A 27833-nucleotide genomic window follows, 5' to 3' on the forward strand; every position below is an offset into this window, starting at 1 on the left:
TTTGAATGAAAGTTGGTGAGAAATGTGTCTATGCAGGACAGAAAGATAAAAACCTCACGCACTGGCCCTTTAACCAGCAGCAGGAGCTCTCCTCCTCCTCCTCCTCCTTCGTCCTCGTCTCTCCCACGGTGTGTGAATCTCTCTCTCTCCCTCTCTTCTCTTCCCCATTTCGCTGCTGCTGCTTTTTGTTTTCATTGACGCGGATCATCATGGCTGCTCACTCCACCGAAGAACCGTTCCCCTTCCACGGGCTGCTCCCCAAAAAAGAGACCGGCGCCGCGTCTTACCTCACCAGGTTCCCCGAGTACGATGGCCGAGGGGTGCTCATCGCTATCCTCGACACCGGCGTGGACCCCGGGGCCCCCGGCATGCAGGTAAGCCCGTTAACCGGCTGCTGCTGCTCCGCTGTGGAGGTAGCATCGAAGCTAAGCTAAAGGCTAAAAGGCCCGTTAACGTTACTCATTCACATAGCTTTGTCAAAAAAAAATGCACACAAGAGCCATGACAACCAAAGCAACACAAAGTAACCGATGAAATGCAATTATTTTCTGTTATTAAATATTATTTCGGTGGTTAAAAAACTACACTTGACAGTTATGTATTTGACTTAACGGTTGTTTGTTAGTTAGTTAGCTAGCATGTTAGCCTGGAAGCTAACAGCTGCACTCCGCCTCACACTCACCCTCTCTCTCTGCTCAGTAATCACACGTTTTATTCAACCTCCTGTCATATGGTTCAATTCAATCAGGTTTAGCTGCACAGAAGTTTAGTTTAAATGTTTTTTTTAACAGCTGGTTGGTTGGTTAGTTAGTTGTCGGTAATGATGAGTCGTTAACTAGCTCCATGTTAGCTGCCAAGTCACACCACAGTCCCCAGTAGTTAGCTGCACAGTGTTAATTCAGAAGGACCTGCTATTTATATATTTATATATACAGTATGGATTATTAGCTATTATTGTTATAAATGAATATCCAACCTCTCACAGCAAATATAAAACCTGCCCCCTTCAGTTTGTGTGTGTAAATAAATACAGGGTAAGGTATTTAAATCTGATTTCATGGCCTAAAAGATTAGGTATTATTAAAATAACAATACCTCCTGTGTATTTTCGGCTTAGGATGGTGACTTTAAAGCTGTACTGAAAAATTTTGTGTCGGTTTTTTGTGGTTGTCACTTTGATTTGCCTTTTTATTTTATACCCACCATACACTATACCTACAGTTAAGGTCAAAATTATTAGCCCCCATGCAACTTTTTAACATTTCCCTAAAATAATGCCCAATGTAAGCAATATTCATAAAATTTTATTTAGTAAATCATTCATCAATGATATGACCCCATTTTGGTACACTTTGGAATGTGAAATAAATATTCGAGATTTATTTATGAACAATTTGGTAAAAATTGAGATGGTCAAAATTATTAGCCCTCTATGGGATTTTTTGCTTGCTTTTTCTGCTAACTCGGTTTGAAACCACACCTGAGCAGTCAAAAAACACAAGATTTCCAAAACTTTGGAGCGCAAACTAATCAGAGATGTCAACAAGAAACCCTGGAGCTCTGCAAAGACGATTGTTGCTGAACTGGCTTCATCTGGACATGATGTTTCATGCAAGACTGTTGTGAGGGATCTTCATCGTGGTGGACTTAATGGTCATCGTCCAAGAAAAACCCCTTTGCTCTCACGGCAGCACATCAAAGTCGGACTGAACTTTGCCAGAGACAATTTGAAACATTAGGGTGAGTTTTGGAAGTCTGTGCTTTGGTCTGATGAAACTACACATGAGCTGTTTGGGCATGCACCACGATGAAGAGCCCTCACAACAGTCTTGCATGAAACATCATGTCCAGATGAAGCCAGTTCAGCAACAATCGTCTTTGCAGAGGTCCAGGGTTTCTTGTTGACATCTCTGATTATTTTGCGCTCCAAAGTTTTGGAAATCTTGTGTTTTTTGACTGCTCAGGTGTGGTTTCAAACCGAGTTAGCAGAAAAAGCAAGCAAAAAATCCCATAGAGGGCTAATAATTTTGACCATCTCAATTTTTACCAAATTGTTCATAAATAAATCTTGAATATTTATTTCACATTCCAAAGTGTACCAAAATGGGGTCATATCATTGATGAATGATTTACTAAATAAAATTTTATGAATATTGCTAACATTGGGCATTATTTTAGGGAAATGTTAAAAAGTTGCATGGGGGCTAATAATTTTGACCTTAACTGTATATGTATTGTAAAGATTTAATGTTTTTGCTGACTTCATGTCATGATTGTACATGTAGCTATGTTTTAAAATGTACTGTTTTTAGATGTAAGACACTTATTTGTTGGGGATCCCCACAAAAAAAATAAAAATATATATATTAGACTTTATTCACTTTTCAGGTTCACTTATTCCTTATCCACTTCCTGGCCAGTGTCAGTAACTGAATCTACTGTATGTGATGCCTCCTGCACAGCCTGACCTTTCTATCATCTCACCTTCTTCAGGTTACAACTGAGGGGAAGCCAAAGATCGTCGACATCATTGACACAACAGGCAGCGGTGACGTGAACATGACCACAGTGGCTGAGCCTAAAGACGGGACAATCACCGGCCTCTCTGGTAGAATACTTAAGGTCAGTAAAAAAAAACACCTTTTTAACACCAACACAACAACAACAGCTGTCGCCTTAGTAATGTTCTGTTGCAGCTTCTTGTGAATTCATGTTGTGCACCCTCGTGGCACACATCTTCCTTCATGTCGCTGTCACATTGTGTCTTTTTATGTCTCCCAGATCCCTCCTGCCTGGGTCAATCCATCAGGGAAGTATCGCATTGGAGTTAAAAATGGCTATGAGTTCTTCCCTAAGGCCCTTAAAGAGAGAATACAGGTAGGAAGACATGACATTATTACTGTATGATGAGCTCTGGCTTGGTTTTGACTTTGAACACTTTGGTTGTGCACGTTGTTAGATGTACGATTACATTATAGCATATAATATATCTAAAAACTTGCACATGAGCACAAATTTAGAGATAGGGCTATGCATGCAAAGACTGATTTAGACTACATCTAATATCTGCATAATAAGAAAGAGTTTACTTATTTGATTTCCAGACTTTATGTTGCAAAATTGATTGACTTGACTTTTTTCTACTTATTTTTTCGTTATCATTTAATTATTCCTTATTTTTCTTGTCTTTACTTGTAGCAAATTTGGTTTTTGATTATGTTCTTCATGGGTGAGGTTTTCATATAAGTCCTTTTGGGTTTCATACCTCCCCTTCGCACATCCCAATCATAATTATTGTTCATACTGTTTTAAATGATATGTTCGAGCAAAAATAATAAATAAATAAAAAGTTAGTATTTAGTCACACCAGATTAATGAAACAAGAGTGTGCAATATGAGAAATCTTTATTATAAAATAGAAAATAGAAACTGGAGACTTGTTGGTTTTTATCAGTGTTGTTAAGGCTCTGTTACTTTTTATCTACTAGAAAGAGCGAAAGGAGAAGATGTGGGACCCGCCACACAGAGCAGCGCTGGCCGAAGTCTGTCGCAAGACCGAAGAGTTTGACCTCTCTCACCCAACACCCTCACAGGTCAGAGCTACGAACTTGAGTTCTTGAGTTCATATCACTGTTCGCAGGCTAGTCGCAGTAATGTGGCATTTCCTGCTTTGATTTCTCGGTCATGACTCACTCGCACGTCTCCTTCTTCTCCCTGTTTTTCTCTCTCCAGATGGAGAAGCTGCAGAAAGAAGAGCTGCAGTGTCAGTCAGAGCTGCTGGCGTCGCTAGAAAAGAAGTACAGTGATCCCGGTCCGGTATACGACTGTGTGCTTTGGCATGACGGTGTAACATGGAGGTAGCAATGACGCCTTTTTTTCCCCCCCTCATCATGCAGCATGCACCTTTTAAACTATTCCTCTTCACAGTCCAGTCCACTCTCGTCACCACTTTGTTCCTCTTTGTTTTCTCTAGGGCTGTCGTGGACACTTCAGAGTGTGGAGATCTGTCCCAGTGCACTGTGCTGTGCTCCTACAGAGAGACACAAGAGTACGCCACGTTAGGAAACGCTGAGATGCTGAACTACTCTGTCAATATTTATGATGAGGGAAACACACTCTGCATCGTCACCAGTGGAGGTAAGGTCCCAATTCTCAATAACTTTTTTCATATTAGTCCATATATATCACAATATAATTCAAATCACTATTTTTGTCAAGTTTTAATGTTCCCTTATACTCACAAGAAAGATTTTGAAGATATTAGAAGGTTATTTGTGATTAAAATATTTATATTCTGTCAAAAATTGAACATGACAGGCGTAATCACAAACATTATACAACAGTTTCATATAAATAAAACAGGTATTATAATATAATATAATATATATATATATATATATATATATATATACACAAGAAGTGTCTTCGTCGGCACAGTTGAACTTAACGCCCGAGTGTGGTGCGGTTGTGTCAGTATGAACACAACAGTTGCTCTGGGGTGAGGAGTAGAGTGACGGCGGTCCTGGTGTGTCCATTGTGAGAGTTTAGCGTTACTTGTCAGAGTTTCAGTCACGTAAACATAATGTACAACGCGTCTTTTCATGGTCGGTCATCTGAGTTCTCCTTCACATTTTCGTTCGAGGAAACACGTGGTATGGTACGCCTTGCTTGGACTGAACTGGGGAAAAAGCGTTCAGTTTTGCCGCCCCATCAACATGGAACAATCTTCAGGCCGAACTCCGGTCAGACCGTATGAGTTTCGCTTTTACTGCGCACTGCTGTCACGCATACGCACTTCTGTGTTTGTGTGTGTGTGAACGGCAATAACGGAGAAAGAGCGCTATGCAGAGATTAATGAACGGAATGATATTGTGTTGGTTGAGCCAAAAGCTGAAAAATCTATTCGTGGCGGACGTAATTTATTTGTGGCGGGCCGCCACGAATTAATGAATGTGTGGGAAACACTGTATCGACTTTCTATCGACCACGTCTCATATTTCCATCGATATCAATATGAATATCGCCCAGCCTCACCAAACAAACAATTTAAGATCTCGATTCAGTTCAGTTCATTCAGGTTGCAGAGGTTCTGCTGTGTCATCTCTGGTCTAACCTGTTGGTTGCTGTTAAAGGGGCTCATGGGACACACGTGGCGAGCATTGCGGCGGGTTACTTCCCAGAGGAACCAGAACGTAACGGCGTCGCCCCCGGCGCCCAGATCCTGGCTCTGAAGATCGGTGACACTCGCCTCAGCACCATGGAAACGGGCACAGGACTCATCCGAGCGGTATATCACTCTGTCAAACACAGTTCAAACAGTTTGTATTTATATTATACCTTTCTATTTTATTTAATCTTTTTGTTTTTAATCTCTCTGTCCCTTAAAGATGATTGAAGTCATCAACTACAAGTGTGACCTGGTCAACTACAGCTACGGGGAAGCCACCCACTGGCCCAATTCTGGGTATGTACTGTGTGTGTGTGTGTGTAGTAGGAGCATGGAGTGTGTGTGTGTGTCATTTAGTGGGTTTATTCTGTTTCTCACACCTTTTTTATTTTTTTTATTTTATCGTTGTATTTCAGGAGGATTTGTGAGGTGATCACAGAAGCTGTCCAGAAGCACAATGTGATATTTGTCTCGAGTGCTGGAAACAACGGCCCCTGTCTCTCCACAGTCGGCTGCCCGGGAGGAACCACCAGCAGTGTCATAGGTACACACACACGTACACACACACACATATATAAAACAAATATATTGATACACATATCATCCTGTAACTGGGCAGATATCCAGAATTCATCGTTTTTGTTCTTTAGCCTCTTCATCTGTTACTGCGTTTACATGGACTTCAGTTTCCCGGTTTTGATAGTTATCCAGCGATTTTGATCAAATTGGGGATATGGTGTTTACATGAACTTAGAGAAACCTGGTTATTCAGTATCCCTGTATACATGATAAATACCAGTATCCTGGTTTCTGATTACTTCGTCTCATGTGCGCATATGTGGAGGCTCCGCATTCGTGGCGAGCGAGTGACCCAGCATATCGTCCATAATTTGATAGAATTTAAAAGGTGGTGATGGATCAGAGCCACTTTTTTTGTGTTGATGTTTGGCCATGAAGTAACTTTTTTCCACCGTGACCTGACTTGCTCCATGCTCTCCGTGTTGGGAAACCGGCATCCTATAATTTATTAGCGACAGACTTGAATAGGTCAGCATTTCTGTGTTTCCTTCCATCTAAACATCCCGTTGTATTGAGCTCTTTCATTACAAAAAAAGGGCAAAATTCAGTCTCCTCGTCGCTCCAGAAATATGCTCTTGTTGTTGTCCTAAGGGCTTATCCCTATTTCTGAAATCGGGAAGTGGTGTTTACATGCTCAAACACAAAAACAGGATACTTAAAAACCCCCGATCAAAACCGGGATACTAAAGTTTATGTAAACGCAGTAAATAATAATAATTTTATTTATATAGCGCCTTTCATACATAAAATGCATCTCAAGGTGCTTTAAACAAAACATCAAACAATTAAAAACAATATTAGTCAACAATCAGAAAGTAATAAAACACAGTGATAGACAATAAAACAATAGCAATGATAAAACAAAAACAATCATGTGAGTAAAATTATTGTGTAATAAGGCCAAGTTAAAGATGAATCAAGTTAAAATGATCCTCAAGTCTTGAACAGGACGGTTAAAAATGTTTCTCTGCTGTTGTTTATAATCTGTGCTCATTCGTTCTCCCTTTGTTTTCTCCGCAGGCGTCGGAGCGTATGTGACTCCAGACATGATGGTGGCGGAGTATTCCCTGAGGGAGAAGCTGCCTCCCAACCAGTACACCTGGTCGTCCCGCGGCCCCAGTACGGACGGCGCCCTCGGGGTCAGCATCAGCGCCCCCGGTGGCGCCATCGCTTCTGTACCCAACTGGACCCTGCGTGGCACCCAGCTGATGAACGGCACATCCATGTCGTCGCCCAACGCCTGCGGAGGCATCGCACTAGTCCTGTCAGGTGCGTTCAGGTTCATGGGAATATACGTACAGCTCTGGGAAAAAATAAAAGACTACGACTTAATAAATCAGCTTCTCTACGTGTTTGGCAGCCGTTCGATTCCCACGTCTATTGAAATTCAACACAAGCACTGATGAGGTGATCACCTGAACCAAATTGTATTTAATGAAGATTATAAAAAACATTGCTGCGATTAAAAATTGAGGTTATTCCAGCAATGTTGATTTCTGAACTCTTAAAAAGTTAAAAAAAAAAAAAAAAAATGTGTTGTTTAAAAATGAAGATGCACGTTTTCTTTTGCATTATTATTATTATTATTATTATTATTATTATTATTATTATTATTATTATTATTATTATTTGAGGTCTAAAAACACTGGAACTTTTTTGTTATTTTGATCAGTTGCCATTTTCTGCAAATAAATAAATGCTCTAAATGAGAATATTTTTATTTCAAATTCAGGATAAATGTTGTCAGTAGTTTATAGAATAAAACAATACGTGTTCATTTTACTCAAACACATAGTAAAGCTGAGAGAAACTGATCATTTTGCAGTGGTATCTTAATTTTTTCCAGAGTTTTTGGATGTTAGCATGAATGCAAATCTAATGCTAATGACGTGTATTTTTATCTTGTGTGCTAAAGGACTGAAACAGATGGGGATCCGTCCCTCTGTCCCTGCCGTGAGGAGAGCGCTGGAAAACGCGGCTCTGAAGGTCGATGACATCGAGGTGTTTGCGCAGGGACACGGCATCATCCAGGTAACTGCAACTGCAGCTGCTTCATCTCTTATCGGGAATTTTTTTTGTACCTGCTCTTGTGTTGACATTCAGTAATTTTCCTTCCGCCTTGCCTCCCTCTTCAGGTGGAGAGGGCATTAGACTACCTCACTCAACACGCCTCTTTACCCACAAGCCACCTCGGCTTCACAGTAAGCGTGGGATCGCAGAGAGGCATCTACCTCAGGGACCCAGGCCAAGTTCTTACACCTTCAGACCATGGAGTAGGAATCGAACCCATCTTCCCAGAGAACACAGGTGCTCAATCATGATGATGATGTTGATGTTGATGATGATAAAATTAAAATATTTATTAATTCAGTTGTCACATAATACAACAACTATCAACAATACAAACATTGTCAATAAGGTAGTGAATGAAAAGGCAGAAGCATAAAGCTCACATTTATGCCTATATAGGAAAAAAACAAACATAAAAGCGAAACTAAACCACAACCAAGGAAAGTTAACAGTAATTAAATATAGAAGTAGAAAAGAAATCATTAAATAACAGAGAGAAAAGGAAAAGGAGAAAAAAACATTTACAAAATCATTAACACTTTTAACTTTCAAAAACTGCCCATAATACCTTTTTTTTTTTTTTTGAAAACCGAAAATGTACGACAGAGTTAGGGCCACGTTGACAAATGAAAAAATCACAAACTTCGAGAATGAAGTCGTAAATTTACGACTTTGTTCTCGTGATGTTGTGACTTTTTTCTCGTAGGAAATGTACGACTTTATTCTTGTAAATTTATGACTTTATTCTCTGTGTTTCTTTTTTTTCTCAATGTGGCCCTAATACTCCGTCGTGAAAATGAACTACAGGTCATTACATAGTGTAACTCCAACAACAGATATACAACAACAACAACATCTCCTTTTAATCTCTTGTCTAGCTTTTTGTACAACAAATTTACAAACATCTCGCAAATCATATTTGGACCTAAACTTTGTACACAAACAGGGAGTAACTTTAATGTTGCTTATTTTATAGTAAACCAAATCATTACATTTCATAACATGGGATTTCATAATTTCTTCTTCTTTGTTTAACAGAATTTTATTTCAACATTTTCAGTGTTTTCATCTCTTTTTTCTTTTCTTTTTACTCCTCTGTCTTCCTCTAACGCTCCTCACAGGAAACTCTGAACGAATCTCCTTGCAGCTTCACCTGGCGCTGACATGTGCAGCTCCGTGGGTCCAGTGCCCCTCCCACCTGGAGCTAATGAACCAGTGTCGCCACGTCAACGTCCGCATCGATCCTGTGGGGTTGAGGGAGGGAGTGCACTACACAGAGGTAGAGAAAGGATGGAGTGAAGGAGGAGGAGGAGAAGATGAAGCTGTGTGTGTTCATGTTTGTCTGATCACTGTCAATAGATGCGTTTCCATTACCCCTGGAAATGTGCAAAAAACCTAAATATTGTAATGGAAACGACTACATTTCGAAAATCCTCTCAAATATAGCTCAAACATTTTTACACTCTCATTTTACGCACAGTTTTTCAGACGTATCGATATAAAAGCGTATCGCAAAAATGTTACGGAAGTATTTCTTTTGGTTCAAGAACATCACACAGCTCTTGAAATTTTGTATCTATAGTTCGTCTGTGAAATCCTCATTCACAATGAGAGAAATCACAATAACGACAACAGCTATAGAGATCGCTGTCCCTACACCATGGAAACGCAAGATGCTTACCAATCCAATCCAATCCACTTTATTTGTATAGCACATTTTAAAAACAACAAAGTTACCAAAGTGCTGCAGCACAACAGATACAAAACAGTAAAATAAAGAAAGTTAAAGTTAAAATACAATAAATTAAAAGCATATGAAAGCAATAAGAAAACCATAAGATCAGATAAAACCCTGAGAAATATAACAATACAGTAAAAGACAAAGACCACACAACTCCCATGCTGTATTAAAAGCCAAGGAGTAAAAATGCCTGCAAATTAGTAATTGTCCTTTTTTTAAATTTCAGAAATATCGCTTTTATTTTGCGTTACCTGTGATGGAAACGCAGCTAATGTGTGTTTTGTTCTTCAGGTGTGTGGATACGACACAGCAGCGCCGACCTGTGGCCCACTGTTCAGAGTCCCAATCACAGTTATCGTCCCTACCAAGTGAGTTCTTGTGTTTTCCTGTAGTAGAAGGTGAGTGTGTGTGTTTGTTTATATGTGTGTATGTGTGTGTGTCTGACAGCTCTGTATGTCCATCTTCCATCAGAGTGACAGACAGTCGTAATCAGGAGGTGAGTTTCACAGACGTCCACTTCAGACCGGGACAGATCAGACGCCACTTCATCACTGTTCCTCAGGGAGCCTCCTGGGCAGGTCAGTATAGGACACTTTGGGTGTGTGTGTGTGTGTTTGAAAAAGCTTCAATTGATTTCACTCAAGAAAGGATGAAGATGGTATTACAACTTTTAAAACTTAAAGGGATAGTTCAACATTTTGGCAAATTGGCCCACTGCCATAATCCTTATAGTCATAGCAGTAGGTTCGTTACCTTTAATTGTCGGTGCATGTTGTTTTTAGAACGGCGGAGCAGAGCCGTGAGCTGCTCAGAGCTACGCTACGGAGGCTAATGGGATTTCTTGGTTTCCCTCATCAAATACACAATCCAACAACTCCAAAACACTCTGGTGGACAAGTTGTGACCTGCACATTCACCACGCTATGAGATAATAACAGAACGTTATGAGACAGAGTTGTTTTATAGGTAAATTCATGCAAAACCGCTGATGTGTGTTGCCTTCAGGGGGAGTTTTTCATCAAGCAGTCTCTGCGTTTACTTCGAAACAACTCTGTCTGGTAACGTTCTGTTATTATCTCATAGCGTGGTGAATGTGCAGGTCACAACTCGTCCACCAGAGCGTTGTGGAGTTGTTGGATTGTGTATTTGATGAGTTTGATGAGGGAAACCAAGAAATCCCATTAGCCTCCGTAGCGTAGCTCTGAGCAGCTCGCGGCTCTGCTCCGCCGTTCTAAAAATAGCTTGTACCGACAATTAAAGGTAACAAACCTACTGCTATCACTATAAGGATTATGGCAATGGGCCAATTTGCCAAAATGTTGAACTATCCCTATAAGTTTTATGATATTGTCTATGTGACTCCTGGTCACATTAGTGGTTTAATTGTCAAGAAATATTTTTATTTATAGCCTTGAAACATATATCTCAATGAATGTATCTATTTGATTTGGACCTGCAGGTTTTAAGTGTCATACTGGTTTTTCTTTTTCCCACTGATATGACTGTGAAATGAGCATTAAATTTCATTTTATCTGCCCTTACAACAAGCGTATAATGTTTCAATGTCAGATACGGCAGAAACCTTGTATCACCGGTGGCGTCATTCAGTCTCAATGTGTTTTGTTTTAGGTATCAAATGTTGAATTTTGTTCCACATTGAGTCACAGAGTGACGTTGATACATTTCAGTATAGTGCTGGTTACATCTGAGAGCTGCTTTCACATTTCTGAGTCTCGATGTAACCTTTAGATTTGAAAATGAAACCGTGGTGTTTGGTTTGACTCAGTTTGAAAATAGTTTCTTTTCAGCTCTTGATAAATTTGAAATCCGAGGTGGAAATTGTGACTTTACTTTTTTTTCACATGGAGATATCAGGGAATAATCAGAATGTGACTCTTTCCCTCTTCGTATCTTCCTCTCCCACACTTCCTGCTTTCACCTCTTGTTATTTCACCCTCTTGTCTGCATCCTCTCTTCTCCCTGTTGTTGTGTTTTCACCTCTGTCCATCTCCGTCTCTCTCTCTCTCCTGCAGAGATCACGCTGACCTCTCACTCGGGAGACGTGTCGTCAAAGTTCGTTCTCCACGCGGTGCATCTGGTCAAACAGAAAGCCTACAGAGCAAATGAATTCTACAAGTTCTCTTCACTACTGGAACGAGGCTCTCTAACTGAGGCGTTTCCTGTGCTGGTGTGTACATTTTTTTCTTCCTTTGCACATTAGCATACATGGTCATCTGTGGTTTTCTGCTAAATGTATACATGCATTTAATAGAGATCTTTTAGATGCATGCACATAAAAATGGCATTGGTAGACTGATTTCTGTGCATTTTGTGTCCTCTGCAGTCAGGAAAGGTTGTAGAGTTGTGCATTGCGCGCTGGTGGGCGAGCCTGGGTGACGTCACGGTGGACTACAGCATCTCCTTCCACGGACTGAGCACTTCTCCTTCCCCCCTGCACATAGTAAGAGTTTCACCTCTATGCTGCTGAGTTTACTGACTCTGTCTTGTGAGATTAAGGAGAATTTGATCTGTTTAAAAAATGTTTTAGTTAGTTTCTATTCATCTGCTAAAAGACAGAAGAGAGGATGAGGCAGAAAATCTGTTGTTTTGCTGCTTCTGCTTTTCCGCTGGGAGAAGCAGAGGTAGAAGAGAGAAAGAGAGCAGGACTTATAACAGCAACAAAAGTGTATTTACCTAAATCTTTGATCCCTCTCACATATAAGCTGGGCAGACATTTCCCCCTGCACACCTCTGTGTATAAATGTGAGCTCCTCTGGTGGCAGCAGATGAATAGAAATCTCCTGACAGGGTGCGGTTTGCAAGCACGTTGCAAGAATTTGCATATGCAAATGTTTGTGCTTGACCTCGGCTGCTATAATTCAATCCAAGCTGAGAGGAAGAGGTGTAGAGAGACACAACAGAGAGTGAACCACAGAAAGTAACAGTTGTGTGTTTTTTTTTGTTATTAAACTTTTTATATGAAGAAACAGCTCATACATGTACATCGCATCAAGTCATATCATCAGAGCATATACAGAAAAAAATAGGTTAAAAAAGAAAAGGAAAGAGGAAAAAAAAAATCTAAATTAATTCATTACAAAAGCACCTACACTCTCTAACACAGCACTTCTGAACAGGTATATTACCTAAATTTATAGGTAACTTGAGTATCCGAAAAATGAGAAATGATAATTAAAAAATAACAATAATAACTGTGATTATCTGCCCCACATGCACCTTCCTTTGTCCATGGTTTCTCCTGTAAACAGTACCTTATCATAGGGCGATAATAACAGCGATGACAAGAGCAATAGTAACTCAAATAATGATAATAAGAATAATTATAATAAATAAAATAAAAATAAGTTGTGTGTTTTTGACTCTCTACCCAGCATGCCTCAGAAGGAGTGACGAGTTTCGAGGTGTCGTCTCCTCTGAGGTACGAGGAGGTTTCCCCCACTATCACCCTCAAGTCCTGGGTGCAGCCCCTCAGGTCAGTGCACACACACACAGATGCTTGTTTTGTTGTTTGATAACAGTTGTGCAGTGCAGTTCATCGAGTGACCGTTGTTGTTGTTGTTGTTGTGTTTCTAGACCTCTGAGTTCAAAGATTAAAGCCCTGGGAATGAGGGACGTTCTCCCCAATAACAGACAACTCTACGAGATCGTCCTCACCTACAGCTTCCACCAGGTACAGCAACGTTCAAGAAAGAAAGACAGAAAGAGACTTCTCTCCTCGTTGTTTCCAGTGTTTATGATCCTCGTCTGTTTCTTTCCTCAGCCCAAGAGTGGAGAAGTCACCCCCAGCTGCCCCCTGCTGTGTGAGCTGCTGTACGAGTCTGAGTTCGACAGTCAGCTCTGGATGCTGTACGACCAGAACAAGAGGCTACTCGGCTCAGGAGACGCCTACCCGCACCAGGTTCGCTCGGCCACTTACAGCCCTTTTCCACTACACAGTTACAGCTCTACTCGGCTCGCCTCCCCTCACCCTGACTCGGTTTAGGTCATTTTCCTTTACAACTGAGTACAGTCGCTAGGCCTGGGACGATATGCTTTTCTCCCGTTTCGATTCTTCTACGATTTTTTTGGATGCCGATTCGATTTAAATTGCAGATTTTCTCGATTTTCTGCATTTTTAACACCAGTGAAACGGTTGAATGATTATGATTGTCTACAGACTATTCCGGGAACCATATTTCCCCTAAAAAATACACATCACATGTAGTAAGTCAGTTTTTAAGATTTATTCAGCAGCAATATATATGATTACTCTCTTTTCAAAAGCCTGGACTGCATAAAAGAGGCAAAAATAAAAGAGTATAGAAAAAACAGGCTTCTGAAACCTTTCTGACAAAATGAGATATAGACTGAGGTAAACTGCTACATTTTAACATTTATCTGCACACACATACTGTAGGAGCCTATAAATTAACATACTCAATTATAAAGTGAACTTAAACCCTTTTCAAAACCTGGACTCTATGTATGTAAAAAAGGCGAACAAATGCACATTGCACAATATTTAAAGGGACAACGAGGAGTTTCTATTCGGTTATAAAAAAGTCTCACGTTAATGTGGATGAATCTCCGCTACCCACACTTGTTAATGGGCCCATTTTCGATAAATATATCGTTCCGTCTCTATCGTTATTTTGTTATTATTAGTGGTGGCGGAGATGCTGGTCGAGCCGACCAGCGTTTTTTACTTTCGGTTTCGCAACGAGTCATGAGAATAACGCAGCTGAATCGCCGTTTATGGTCGGAACTACGACGGTATGTGATCCTCTTCGAACCTCTGACTTTAATTCTTGATGAATGAAAACATGAGTCTGTCTTGCGCCCGGTCAAAAGAATTTTACGGTGTGCGCGGAGGCTCATAAATGTAGTGTGAAAACGCTTCGCTTTTCCAAAACTCCTCGTTGTCCCTTTAAGAAAAAAAAATCTATTTAAAAAAATAAAAATTATTTAAAAATCGTCCCAAAAATATCACGATACTTATGTGAATCGATTTTTTTCTCCCACCCCGAACAGTCGCACCGTCCAGCTCTCTTTTTTCGATTCTCTCGTCAGCTCCAAACTCACCTGCTGCACCTCATCGACGCACCATGGTTTGGTTTTCTGCACAGCAGCCATTTAACTTACATGAAATAATAATAACAGCCACAGTACAGATCAGTGGGCGCTGTTGCAGATGAGTTTTTAAAAATGGCGGGTTTGATTCTTGTGTCAGACGTTGGACTCGGGACTCTTCCAGTGACAACACACTCTGTGGAAGGCAGTCGGTTGACGTCAAGTTTTAGTATCGGCTCGCTTGAAACCAGGGCTGAGTATCTCCACTAGAGATAGCACCAGGTACTATCTCTAGTCGAAAAGCAAAAAAAAGGAGTTGAGTTGCACTTGTGGAAAGACTATGTGCTATTTCTTTCCCTAGTGTTCACGCCAGGCCTTGCTTGGAAAAGAGATTTTTTATCTCAAGCGATCTGCCTGGTAAAATAAAGGTAAAATAAATAAAACATCTGTAGCATTCAGTGGGTTCAACACATACTTGGGCCTCAGCCTTTTCCAGTGAGCCCATCTCTTAACATAACATCTTCTATAGACCGGTACAAGAAATCTGATCTCACCTTATAGAAAAGCACAGATTTCTCTGACATGCAAACCACTGACAGTTTCTAACATTTAAAATATATCCAGTATACATGACAAAAGACTGACGAAAGTAAAAACTGGTTCATGGTTTCAGCCCTCAGACACATGTGGTCAGGAACACACCACTGCCCCCCACACAAAGTAGAACAAGAAGTCTGAATAAGTCACGCTGCTCCAACACACATACACACACACAGCAGAACAAAAAGTCACAACAGGACCGAGACAACATCTCCAACCACACGATGTACAATAAACAAACAAGTCACATTTCCAGAGAAAGGTCTGATTACTAATCGCTTCCTGTAATGCAGACTTCAGCGTTTTTACTGCAGTAAATGTAAACACGCTCTTCAACCACTAATGAAATGAGTAACCAGACTGATCATGGATAAGAAGGACAAGACATTTTTAAAAGCAAACTGAAGACCTACCTTTTTAGCCTTGCTTTCAACTGATTCGTACTATTTCTATTATTTTGAAACATGCATTTAACTTAATTTATCTTATTTTCTTATTTATTTGTTTGCTATTATTATCTTTTTTTATTCTATCTTAATTCACCCATTCTTTTCTCTATTTTATCCCACTACACCTGCTTATTCTTACCTAGTGTCTTTCTGGTCTTCTCTTTTTATCTATTTTACCTCATTTGATCTAGTATCTCTCTTATCTTCTCATTCTATCTATCTTATTTAATTTTACCTAGTGTCTTTCTCGTCTTCTCAATTTTACTTATTTTACTTCATTTTATCTAGTGTTTTCCCCACTGCAAATGAGTGAGTATTAGATAGCGTTTCCCCGATAAAATCCAATGTTCTAAAATTATTGTGTGAATGTGTATGTGTTTGCGAATCTATGTATGTCTCCCTAACATGTGTTCCCTATGTCTCCCAATATGTGTCCCCTATATTGCTTGTTTTTAACATGTAAAGCACTTTGAGCTGCCATGGGCATGAAAAGTGCTATACAAATAAAGCCTGGTTGATTGATTGATTGATTGATTGATTGATTGATTGACTGTATAAACTGATACATCTCTCTCTCTGTGTTTGGTTTTACTAGTACTCCCTGAAGCTGGAGAAGGGCGACTACACCGTGCGTCTGCAGGTTCGCCACGAGCAGTCCAACGAGCTGGAGCGACTCAAGGACCTGCCCTTCGTGGTGTCCCACCGTCTGTCCACCACGCTCAGTCTGGACGTGTACGAGTCGCATCGCGGCGCCCTCATGAGCAAGAAGAAGGCGAACTCCGTCACGCTGTGCCCCGGCGCCACGCAGCCGTTCTACGTCACGGCCCTGCCCGACGACAAGTGAGTCAGAACAGAACAGGGGGTTTATGGTAAATACAGATGATAAAACTGACAGGACAGAAGATGTCTCTCAGTATAAAAAAAGATATCATCATTCTTTCTCACAGGAAATCTTGTCAGTCCTGAGGAGATAATATTTATAATATTACTGAGGAAGAAGCAGCTGTCTGATAAACTGACAGGAGGCTGATAAATTTAGTTTTAAATGAAGATTGGTAACAGATTCAGGGTAAACTGGATCACAGTTGTGTTCAGAGTCTGAATATCTGCTCAGGCAGGAAGAGAGTGGTGTTCACTTCCTCCTCACTTAATTCTGTTGAGGCTCTTGTACCCTAAGGCCCAATTCCAATCCGACCCCTCACGGACTCACTGACTTAGAGGCGCGTTCACGGGAAGTCCGTGAGTGTGTGAGGGCTGTTCCGTTGTCAGATCATCAAGTCAGTGAGTCAGTGAATGAGCCCTTACTGCCCCCTTACCGTAAGTCAGCACCGATGCTGACTTTGGGTAGGGGAATTACCCACAGTTCATAGCGTTGTGAAGTCAAACCATAACACATGAGATGCCGTCGGAACGCAAGTGTTAAAAAAAGAAAGAAATTAACACAAGTAGTCAGAGAGAGCTCCGCCAGTCTCTTTATTGTTAATGGACAGGAGCCAAAAAAAAAGGAATAAATAAAAAGAAAAGAAGAAGTTTACTGTCAGTGTTAACGTGCAGTTTGTGATTATTGATGATGATTTGATCAGATCTGATCCAGGAATATTTTGTTTTGAGTCCGCCTCCCTTGCACACCTTGTGCGTATTGAAAGTACAGTAAATTTATCGGTCCAAGGGCGGAGTTAAAAACATGTTGTTGTCAAGGTAACGTGTCGTGAGAGTGGGTAAGTGCTGTTCCATTCATGTTTACAGCATCTGGACCCTCACAGACTCTCACACTCTGTCACTTACAGCTGACGTCACTTTAGTCAGTGAGGGTTCAGGGCTTGAGTCTTTAGGGAACGGATTGGAATTGGGGGTAAATATTCACTGGATATCATACAGACTGCCCCTAAAATCATCTACTTGCCATCATTTGCCGTTTTCAACACTGGTGAATAGTGGTGTGCATCTTCACTGGCCTCACGATTCAATTCAATTACGATTCATCATCGGTTCAATGATACGATGCATCACATCCTCAATTTTCTATGTTGCCACACATGGTTTTTTCATTATTTAACATAAATAGTCAGACAAATATAACTTTTTATTTACGTAAAATAAAATAGAAAATATAATTGAAATGCGTTTCCACGATACAGCAGTCTGAACACACAAAGAAAAATAATCGGCCCACTTAAAGGCGCAATTTCTCAAAAACAAATCTTAAAAAAAAAAAATATATATATATATATATATACTATATCACGGTCTCTGTATGTGAACAACATCATCAAACAAACTTGAATGAATTATTTAAATTTTAAAATTGATCATGTGGCATCGATTCAGAATCGTCCCATTAAGAATCCCGATGCATCATGAATGAAAAGGAAATGTGAAAATTTGCTTTGCAGGTCGATTTACGACTGTGCGCCCCTAAATTTTCTGTTTGCGCTCCTAAAATTTTAAGTTAGGGGGAAGCTAAGCTCTGAGTTATAAGAAAAGTTAGTCACGAGTCGACCCATGTGATACCTCCTCTCTCTACACTCATGATTTCATATGTGTGATATGTTGTTTGTGTTTGTTCTCTCCCTTCACCTCTCTCAGGATCCCTAAGGGGACGAGTCCAGGCTGCTATCTCACGGGGTCGCTCGTCGTCCCCAAGAGCGAGTACGGCAAGAAAGCAGTGAGTGACAGTTTCTCTGTTTGTGTTTTTACTTCCGAGCTGTGGTCAGTCCTGCTCCTCAGGACCCAAAGTCACTGGTGCTGGTTTTTCATTTCTGCCAAATTCAGGGATTTTTTTTTTTTTTTTACACATTATTGGGTGAAAACACACAACAAGACCACACGGCGAGAGCTGCCACCCTGGTAAATGATGTAAAATATGAAATTTAGTCAGTAAAATCAAGTATTTACAGCCCTGATGATCAGGATTAAAGACCAGTGCTTTAGTGCTCTCAGCTTTTTTTCCTCTTTTTAAGTTTCTGTCTGTATCTTTCATCACACACAGACCTGAGCTCATCGGTCTGGTCTGTTGCTTTTAAACCGGTTTCCATCCTTTTTAGTTAGTGCATGTCCTTTTTTTTTTTTTCTTCCTCACTCATTTGCCTTTGTCCATTCATCCAGAAAAACCAATCTGGTGCTGTTGTGCGTCAGATTTCAACACAGTGGATCTGGTTATTTATTGAATCTGTAACACACAAATGATTTTAAATGAAAATGAAATAAGAATTTCTTGCTTCATTTCATATATATATTTGAGAAAAAACATTAGTTTTAAAAAGCAAAACAAAAGAATAAATCACACAGAAGGAAGTGCCAAAGGAAAAACCACCAGTAAATTGGATAAAATATCTAAAAGGTGAATAGCAAAAACTCTTTTACAATGGCAAATGTTTTTACCTCCAGAGCAGACTCTTACTATCGTTTCAGGCTGCAAAGTGCTTGACTTTATGTCTTTTCGAGAGCTGTTCATGAATATTTTTCAGCTTCTGTGTGCCTGTGGTTGAACCTGCTTTACTCAGTGGCTCCACTGCAAACCACTTTCTGAATTCAGAAACTAATTTACAGATCAATATTTCTTTGTCCAGATGTTGATTCATGTTGCATCGCTAAAGACCTGTGCTTTGAAAGAATTCTGCTAATGTCATGTGAAATGCTCACTCATCATGTAACCCACTGATTTTATTCAGTTTTCAGCAAAGAAATGTGAAAAAATATATATATATAAAGAAAAAAACAAGTCGGTTAAGATTTGTTTTTTGCCACTGTGTCGTGTGTTTTAAAGTGTGACAGGTAGGTGTCAGGCTTGACTCTTGAGTCTCTTGAGTGTGAGGGTCACAGATGAAATGAAGACAGAGCGAATCCTTTTTGGTGTGTTTGTGTTGTCTCTTCCTCACTGTGTGTTATTCTGACCACCAGGGGCAGGCCTCTGCAAAACGACAAGGAAAGTTTAAAAAGGTACTGGATGAGCTAAAATACAAAAAAAAAAAAAAAAAAAAAAGAAAAACACTGTACAACAGAGCGTCCTGTGCTCTCCTACCATCTGGAAACTGGCTTATTCCTTACCTTAGGATGGGATCTGTTACATCTGCATTAATCATGTCAAAGCATGTCAACACTGCTGCTGCTGCACTGGAACATACAGTCTAGTCATAAAGGTTTTTTTATATATATATATATGGAGTAGTTAAAGATTTCTGGTGGTCAGTAAAATTATTAATATATCTATAAATACCAGTATCAGTTGATAATGGGGCTCTACTATTTGTAAAACTATAAATTTATAAAGCATTTTGTGAGTTAGAGATCCATAGCGAGCTGGTTGAGAGGGTGAGAACTTTCAGATTCAGAGTAGAAAAAGATGTGTCATGTTTTTTTTTTGTTAAATTGTTTGTTTTTTGCTAAAACAGTTTTGTTGTGCTCACACAGGACATCGTTCCAGTCTTCTACCATCTAATCCCGGCTCCCAATAAAACCAAGAATGGAGGGAAGGAGAAGGACAAGGAGGCAGATAAAGAGAAAGACGTGAAGGACGAGTTTGCAGAAGCCATGCGCGACCTGAAGATTCAGTGGATGACAAAGTGTGTAAAAGCTTCTTATCTGTTGATTTTTTGTGTGTGTTTCAGTCGCTTCTCTCTCAATAAACGTGTCCTCATGTCCTCACTGTGTCGTCTTCAGGTTGGACTCTAGCTCCATCTACGACGAGCTGATGGAAAACTTCTCGGAATACCTTCCCCTGCATGTGCAGAGACTCCACCAGCTCGACTCAGAGAAGGTTAAGACACAGACGTCGACTCATCAGGAGCTTAGGAGTTATTCTGCTCCAGAAGTTAAAGTCTCTAAACTTTAAGGGATAGTTCAACATTTTGGCAAATTGTCCCATTGCCATAATCCCTATTTTTAGCAGTAGGTTCGTTACCTTTAATTGTCGGTACAAGCTGTTTTTTTAGAGCTGCTCAGAGCTACGCTATGGAGGCTAATGGGATTTCTTGGTTTCCCTCATCAAACTCATCAAATACACAATCCAACAACTCCAAAATGCTCTGGTGGACAAGTTGTGACCTGCACATTCACCACGCTATGAGATAATAACAGAACGTTAGGAGATGGAGTTGTTTTAGAGGGAAATTCAGAGACTGCTTGATGAAAAACTGCCTCCGATGGGAACGCGCATCAGGCTATACAAGCTCTGAATATGTTATGATCATTTGACTGCACCTGGCAACCCCTTAGAGGGCTGTTGTTGTCTGTGACTATTTTGCACAACATTCAGTTTGTTTCCTGTTTCTATGTATTTTATGTGTATGCTGTGGAGTGCTTTGATTGTTTTATGCTTTGTTGTCTTGGAAAGGCCGAAGACAAATTTCCACTACGGTGGATAATAAAGTCTTTCTAATCTAATCTAATCTAATCTAATCAGTGGTTTTGCATGAATTTACCTCTAAAACAACTCTGTCTGGTAACGTTCTGTTATTTTCTCATAGCGTGGTGAATGTGCAGGTCACAACTTGTCCATGAGGCAAATTTGCCAAAATGTTGAACTATCCCTTTAACAACTATCTCTTTTCAATGGTGTGTGTGTGTTTCAGGAGCGTGCCAAACGCCTCAGGGAGGTGGTGTCAGCAGCCGAAATCGTCATCTCCAACATCGACCAGACAGCCTTGGCTGTTTACCTCACCATGAAGACGGACCCTCGCCCCGACGCCGCCTCTATCAAGACGTAAGTAGAAAAATAAACATGAAAATAATCCATTGAAGCTGGATCTGCAGTAAAATTAGGCAGGGTTCATACACATTTTAGACTTGGCAGCAAGTTTCCATGACCATACAATATAGGAATAAAACTATAAATGTAAAAAAAAAAGCTGTACTTTCAGATATTGTCCCATCCTCTATTAAATATAAAAGGAGGCTTCCACATGCTTGAATTTTACACCGCTGACTTGTATCATCAGAATAGACATGTGCTGTGATTTTCAGCCTTGTATCTATTATATTTAACCTTCACTCTTTACAGCAGGGGGTGGGGAACAATACCTGACAGCAGAGAATATTACTGACTGATCAGATGAATGCGTGCAATTTGTTGATAGGAAATCTTTATTTATCAATTTGAGATCAAACACTTAAAGGACAATTCCAGGCAAATTCAACCTGGAGCTGTAGTTTCCTAATATTTTAGGTGTAAAAGAATGAATCTGAAGATTTTCTTCTCCTGTTTTGCTGTAGTTCTGTCTTCTCCCGTTCATCGCCACAGCAGCGATGAATGGGAGCAGACCCATCTTAGGTTGTTTAGGCTATTTACAGCCTACACGGCTTCAAACACACATCGAGGGGTTTTATTTACTTCAAGAAAGCTGACATGTTTGTAAACGGAGCTGTAACACAAAGTCCTGTGCAAGAGTCAAGTTGACACGCTCAGTATCTTTAAAGGTAGAATAAAAATCCAGACTCACTCTCACTGCTACGAAGACGTTGTGGCTCTGAGTTGATTTTCTTTTGTTGATAAAACAAACGGGAGCTTCAGACGACCTGTAAACATAGTTAGTCATCAACTTGACTCTCACGCGAGATTTCACAAGACTTTGTATGACAGCTCCGTTTACAAACGTGTCGGCTTGCCTGAAGTAAACAAATCCCTCGATGTGTGTTAGAAGCCATCTGATGCTGTCTGTGGAAAAAAAAATTGCGGTTTTGAGGCTTGTAAACAGCCTAAACAGTGTAAGATCGGTCTGCTCCCATTCATCGCTGCTGTAACAGGAGATATTAAAAAGAAAATCTTCTTTTAGACCTAAAATATTAGAAAACTAGAGCCCCAGGTTAGATTTGCCTGGAATTGTCCAAAATTATATTTTCAAAATCGATAACTTTTCCAGCTTTTTTCAAAACGTACGAACCCTGATTAGAGTTCCTACACAAAACAACTCAGAAGTAAATCAAGCAGAGAATATGAACTCATCATCGCAACTCAAACCTCTCCTCTGTGTTTCAGCGACATGGAGAAGCAGAAGTCGTCTCTGCTGGACGCTCTCTGCAGGAAGGGCTGCGCTCTGGCCGACCAGCTGCTGCTGCCTCAGGCCTCACAGGATGGCGCCGGTGCCGTTGCCGTGGCTGTCGCCGTGGCTACGGGTCTAGCGGCACCAACAGAAGAGGAGGAGATGATCGGGGAGCAGCAGCAGCAGCAGCAGCAGCAGCAGCAGCAGCAGCAGCAGCAGCAGCAGCCGCAGCAGCAGCAGGTGGCCAGCAGCTCTGACGACACCGTGCAGAGCGTCGCCAAATCCCTGAACAGCACCTTCTGGGAGGTGCAGAAGTGGGCGGAGCTGACGGACTCTAAGGTGAGCGAGACGGGGGGTTTTTTTAGAAAATATTACTGTAAATATTCTGATGTGATTCTGTTTAAGATGTGAAATGAAAGAAGAAGGCTCTTTGGTTTTATTTTTCTCAACAAATCCGATGAAAAACACAAAAAACAACAAGATAAGATTCACGTTACGTCTCCATGAAGCCATGAATGTTTGCATTTATTCAGACGTTGTTAAGCTTGTTAATATAATCTTGTCTTCTGACTCCTCCCACTGTTCAGGTGTTGATGTTTTCGTATAAACACGCTCTGGTGAACAAGATGTACAGCCGAGCCTTAAAATACGCCTCAAAGATGGTGGAGGAGAAGCCCACCAAAGAAAACATGAGGAACTGCATCCAGGTAGGAGAAGCACCGACTCCTGATTACTATTAAAATGTACTCTACTGTCCCCTGGAGAAAAGTCGTTGTTAGGTGTGATAGACAGTGGATTTTGTTTATTTTTAAAGCTCTCACTGGCCTCTTACCATCCTATATTAACTCTTAAGTATCTTTTAATGCAAGTCTCTATCAAAGGACTGGCTCACACTGCAAGTTCCCTCTGTTAATACTGAATTTGGAAAGTCCGGTTTTTCTTACCGTGCACCTGCAACCTGGAAAACTCTGCAAAACCATCTGAAACTTACCACACTTAACATTAGGACAATTTAAATCCATAACTGCATCTTATTTTACCTCCAACTGCTCCTGTTTTTAACTAGACTTCTCTATTTTCAATTTATCACTGGTATTTTGGATATGCTAATGTATGTTTTTGACACATGACAAACAATAAATAATAATATCCATACTATGATATGAGACAATATACAGCACCATAAATAAATAAACAAACTATTGTGCAGCAACAATATGTAAGAACATCATCAAGAATAAAGCGCCAACAATGGGATTAAAAATAATATGAATAAAAGATGAGACAACCGTTCGATAAATAAGTAAGCAGTCAAGATTTATTAAGAAGAGAGATGACGTCTGCTCAACATTATATTTTCTTATCTTCTACACATTTTGACTCGTTTTTCTCCCAAAACTCCAGTTGGAAAACTTTAAAACTTAAATGATTGAACAGATTTGTTTTTGCTGAAAATCTGCTCAGTTCCCTAAAAATAATTTCCTGTTTCTCTTTTTCTGCAGCTCATGCGACATCTCCGATGGACACACTGCGCCACCTTCAGTGAGAACTGGCTTCCCATCATGTACCCGGTCGACTTCACACCTTTCTAGGCACATACACACACACACACACACACACACACACACACACACACACACACACACACACATGCATGAGCAGCATGGCCGTACATGGTCCATTACATGGCAAGTTTAGATATCATGTCCCTCAGGGTCACGTGGTCTATGCATCTGACCAACCAGCTGCCTCCTGAGAGTTACTTCGTTTTTTTTTTTTTGTTCTTGTTCTTGTGGGTTTTTTTTTTTTAGTTAAAATTCAGATGTAGACAAAAACCAAGATGGAGGACGACACTGTTAAAAACAGTTCGATGCACTCGACACCTTCGTCAGGCGAGAGATCGTATTGATCCTGTGGTGGTGGCGGTGGAGTTTAAACGTCTTTAATGTAGCGCGACCGACTCAGCAGCTCGTCTGAATATCAACAACAGAAAAAAAAAAAAGAAAAACTCTCGCCTCGTCCTGTTGATACTGTAGCTCAATGATAATCTATGACAGGTGTCGTCGTCCTTTTTGGGGTTTTGTTTTTTGGTGTTTGTCTACGTCTGCATCTACACATTTTGTAGGTTTTCACATCCACCCGCCCGCCTCAGCTGCCCGGGCTTCGTATCATATCAATGACCTCATTCTCCATTCTCTCTCTCGTGTAAATATTGTAAAAGAGCCAGTGTGGGTTCCTGGGGGTTCATCCATCCCCCAAAAGTCTAGCAACAATAAACTGTGACCCGATGTGGTCAAAAAACACCACCAACAACAACAGCAGCTTCAGTGAAAGGACAGGAGAGACTCGCCGCCGCCGCTGCTGCTGCTGCTAATGACGTTTGAATTAAAACAAGCTTTTTTTTCTGTTTTTTTTCAATCGTTCCAGCAAAGATTTAGTCTCTGACTCACACTCATATAGTCTCACAACTCACAAACAGTGCTGAGGTGCCTTTCTACATGTACCTTACCTTTTTTTTTAAGTTTGTTTTTTTCTTTTTTCCTGATGGGATGAAAGACGAGAGGTTTTTTGACCACAGGAAGCTGCAGCAGAATCAATCTATCGACCCACTCAGCTGCTTAACAGTCATTTCACCCATCAGCCTTTGGTTGACACATGGTTTTTCAAGCTCACACCACAACAACAACAGCAGCGTGAAGCAGATGTGTCGTCTTCACGCTGCTGTTACCATGTGTCGACCTTCAGACAGACCTCATCACTATAACACGGACGGATGCAGTCGCAGGCAGCAGTCGGATGTTCAGAGCAGATTTCACTGTAAAATGTTCACACGGTCGTCGTAGAGATGTTTTTTTTCTCCGCAGCATTCAAAATGTTGCACCTGTACACAGTGTCATAAAATGATGTACATACACAACGTAACATTAAAAGGAAAAAAAAATATTAAGATGCAATAGGTATATAATACAAATATTATTCTAATTATGTATTTTGAATATATGCATGTCTTCTAGGGTGTAAGGAAAAAGCTGTTTTTATTTGGAGGCAGATTTTTAGTTTGTTTCAATTTGAAAGATTTTTAATCCAGCATAAGATTTTGACAATTATCTTCTTTTTCTGAGTGTGTGTTTGTGAAAGATTTTATGTGAAACTGTTGAGCATATTTTTGTCTACATGAACAGAAATGAAATGAAATGATTCAGAGGCTGGTTAAACATGAGCATTTATTTTCCTTCAGATACCTTTATGTACTTGAAAGGGCCAAGCCAGTGCTTTTGTGTGTGTTTTTTTTTTTTTTGACATTTGTTTTCAATATTATGGAAATTAAGGAACTGAATAGAAAAAAAAACTGCAAAAACATTTGGCATGGTCACTTTTTAAACATCTCACTCAAAAAAATACATAAAACATGTTCAGTTATTACGGAAGCGTATTGCATTCACTTGGAAAAACCCCCCCCCGATTTCTGACTAATTTCTTTCTGGGTAATTTTTTTCAGACTTAACGAGATTTCAAAATCCAGCGAGAAGCTCCCGTTTAACCGCTGCTGTCAAGCCTCCACTTCATCACGGATAATATGCTCCACAAAAAATACAGTCGAGCTATCCCCGGCAATGTAGATTCTCAAAGGAAAACCCCACTCGTTTTTCTTATTTTCACTGTGTTCCCAGTAAATTCAGATTTATATTGAAAAGGAAACTACCTGTTATTACAGAACACCACCTCAGAGAGTGTCACTAGCACCTTTATTTTAAAATCAGTCCTTACGTTACTTGCAGGTGGTAGCTTCTCTCTCTTTGAAATCTCAATAGCTAAGTCCGAAAAAAATGACCACGAAAAACAGAAAAAAATATTCAGAAAAACAGGATTTTTAAAAATTATTATTCAAGTGAATGCAATACGATTCCGTAGGTTTTTACCTTTTTATGTATATTCATGAATTTTGACTATTTTCAATCAATCTGTAAAAAACCAGCTGTGACTTCCTGTCACAGTCTGCAAGTGTTGTCAGTTTAACCAAAGAATGAATTTCCCATCATGGTTCAGTTGGTTTATTTGTTAACAACATGTGAAAGATATAAAAGGTTTTTACCAGAACACCAGAAATAAAAATTAAAAAAGTTAGGACTTAAATATTGAAATGGAAGAAAAAAGAAAAACACCACTGGCTTTAATCAATCACCGGTCGGTCTCCTCCTCTCTCACGCTGATGTTTGTTTTCACGTCTTCTCACAGTGCGAAGGTTCGTAACGAAGAAGAAGAATGTAAAATGTAAAAGCAGCTGCTCGGTCCTGGAGGGAGTAAACGATCTTTTCTATACGCTCATGTTTACCCAGGGGTACGAACGCCCTTGTGTTTCTGTTTTTAGCTGTGATGTGTGTGCACTTTCTGCAGCAGCCTCAGCACAGGCCACCAATCCCCCTTTCCTCCTCCTCTTCTCCTCCTTTTCTCCTGCAGTGTGCACAGGTTTACTCAAGTCAGTAGGGTTTTTATTTGTGTTAATCATTTTTACCTTTTTTGGACCTTGTGTTTTTTTGTTTCCTGCTTCTTCTTCGTCCTCTATCTCTCTTTCTCTTTCTCTCTGTCTCTTCTCCTGTTTCCTGTGTTTTGGGTTTTGGTTCAGACTGATGTTACGTTCAAGGACTCAGCTGTTGACAGTTAACGCGTTGCCAATGACAAGTTCTCTCTCCGGGAAAAAATGGCCTTAACTTTCACCACAGGACTTGTACCGTCCACTTCTGGCACCAGAACTTCTCTTCATATCTGTCGCTCTGGCTCTTCTGCTGCTGGTGTCAGGAAAGACTTTCAGAGATGATGATGCTTCTTCTTCTTCTGGATGTTGAGTGTTTATATTTATAGTCATAAAAAAATCTAGTAAATGCCAATATTTTACAGAATGTTATGAGATAATAAGGTTGTATGCTCTCAGTATTATTTTATACCCATTTCTTCCTCAAAAGACGTGTTGGAAAGACCTGAGCTACTGTCGCACAATTTTTGTGGTCACATGGAATTAAGTCACAAACAAGGAAAATGACACTGAATAAAAATTATTTGGAAGAATCAAAGCGTCCACTGGTCGTCACTGGTTCACAGCTTCAAAATACAGAAAATGAGACCAAAATGTGAGAGCAAAAAGTTTTTCTTTCAGATTTTTATTACTGTGCAAAACAATAAGA

At 40.2% G+C, this 27833-nt stretch overlaps 1 protein-coding gene across 2 annotated transcripts; it reads left to right on the forward strand.

The window, feature by feature from the left end:
* Positions 1-124: 124 nt before the first annotated feature.
* tpp2 (tripeptidyl peptidase 2) lies at positions 125-27708 on the forward strand. Of its 2 annotated transcripts, XM_083995067.1 has the most exons (29): positions 125-374; positions 2494-2622; positions 2782-2877; positions 3489-3593; positions 3733-3857; positions 3974-4137; positions 5133-5287; positions 5388-5464; positions 5584-5711; positions 6767-7015; positions 7662-7777; positions 7882-8053; positions 8938-9095; positions 9849-9925; positions 10029-10135; positions 11591-11745; positions 11902-12018; positions 12950-13050; positions 13152-13248; positions 13339-13476; positions 16272-16516; positions 18263-18341; positions 19577-19615; positions 20087-20238; positions 20336-20432; positions 21247-21377; positions 22650-22992; positions 23241-23360; positions 24156-27708. In XM_083995067.1, exons 1-29 carry the CDS (start codon positions 210-212, stop codon positions 24243-24245), a joined length of 3927 nt encoding a protein of 1308 aa, XP_083851193.1. In that variant the 5' UTR covers positions 125-209; the 3' UTR covers positions 24246-27708. The 2 variants fall into 2 exon arrangements, with proteins under 2 accessions (XP_083851193.1, XP_083851194.1); XM_083995068.1 differs by lacking the exon at positions 19577-19615.
* Positions 27709-27833: the final 125 nt, after the last annotated feature.

Source organism: Trachurus trachurus, assembly GCF_905171665.1.
Source record: "Trachurus trachurus genome assembly, chromosome: 3".
NCBI lineage: Eukaryota > Metazoa > Chordata > Actinopteri > Carangiformes > Carangidae > Trachurus > Trachurus trachurus.

Excerpts from the sequence above, each read along its gene's own strand:
- tpp2 (XM_083995067.1), top strand. The coding sequence starts at position 210 with ATGGCTGCTCACTCCACCGAAGAACCGTTCCCCTTCCACGGGCTGCTC. Across the intron at positions 4,138-5,132 it reads CTGCATCGTCACCAGTGGAG|GGGCTCATGGGACACACGTG; the intron begins GTAAGGTCCCAA and ends TTGCTGTTAAAG. Across the intron at positions 22,993-23,240 it reads CGGAGCTGACGGACTCTAAG|GTGTTGATGTTTTCGTATAA; the intron begins GTGAGCGAGACG and ends CCCACTGTTCAG.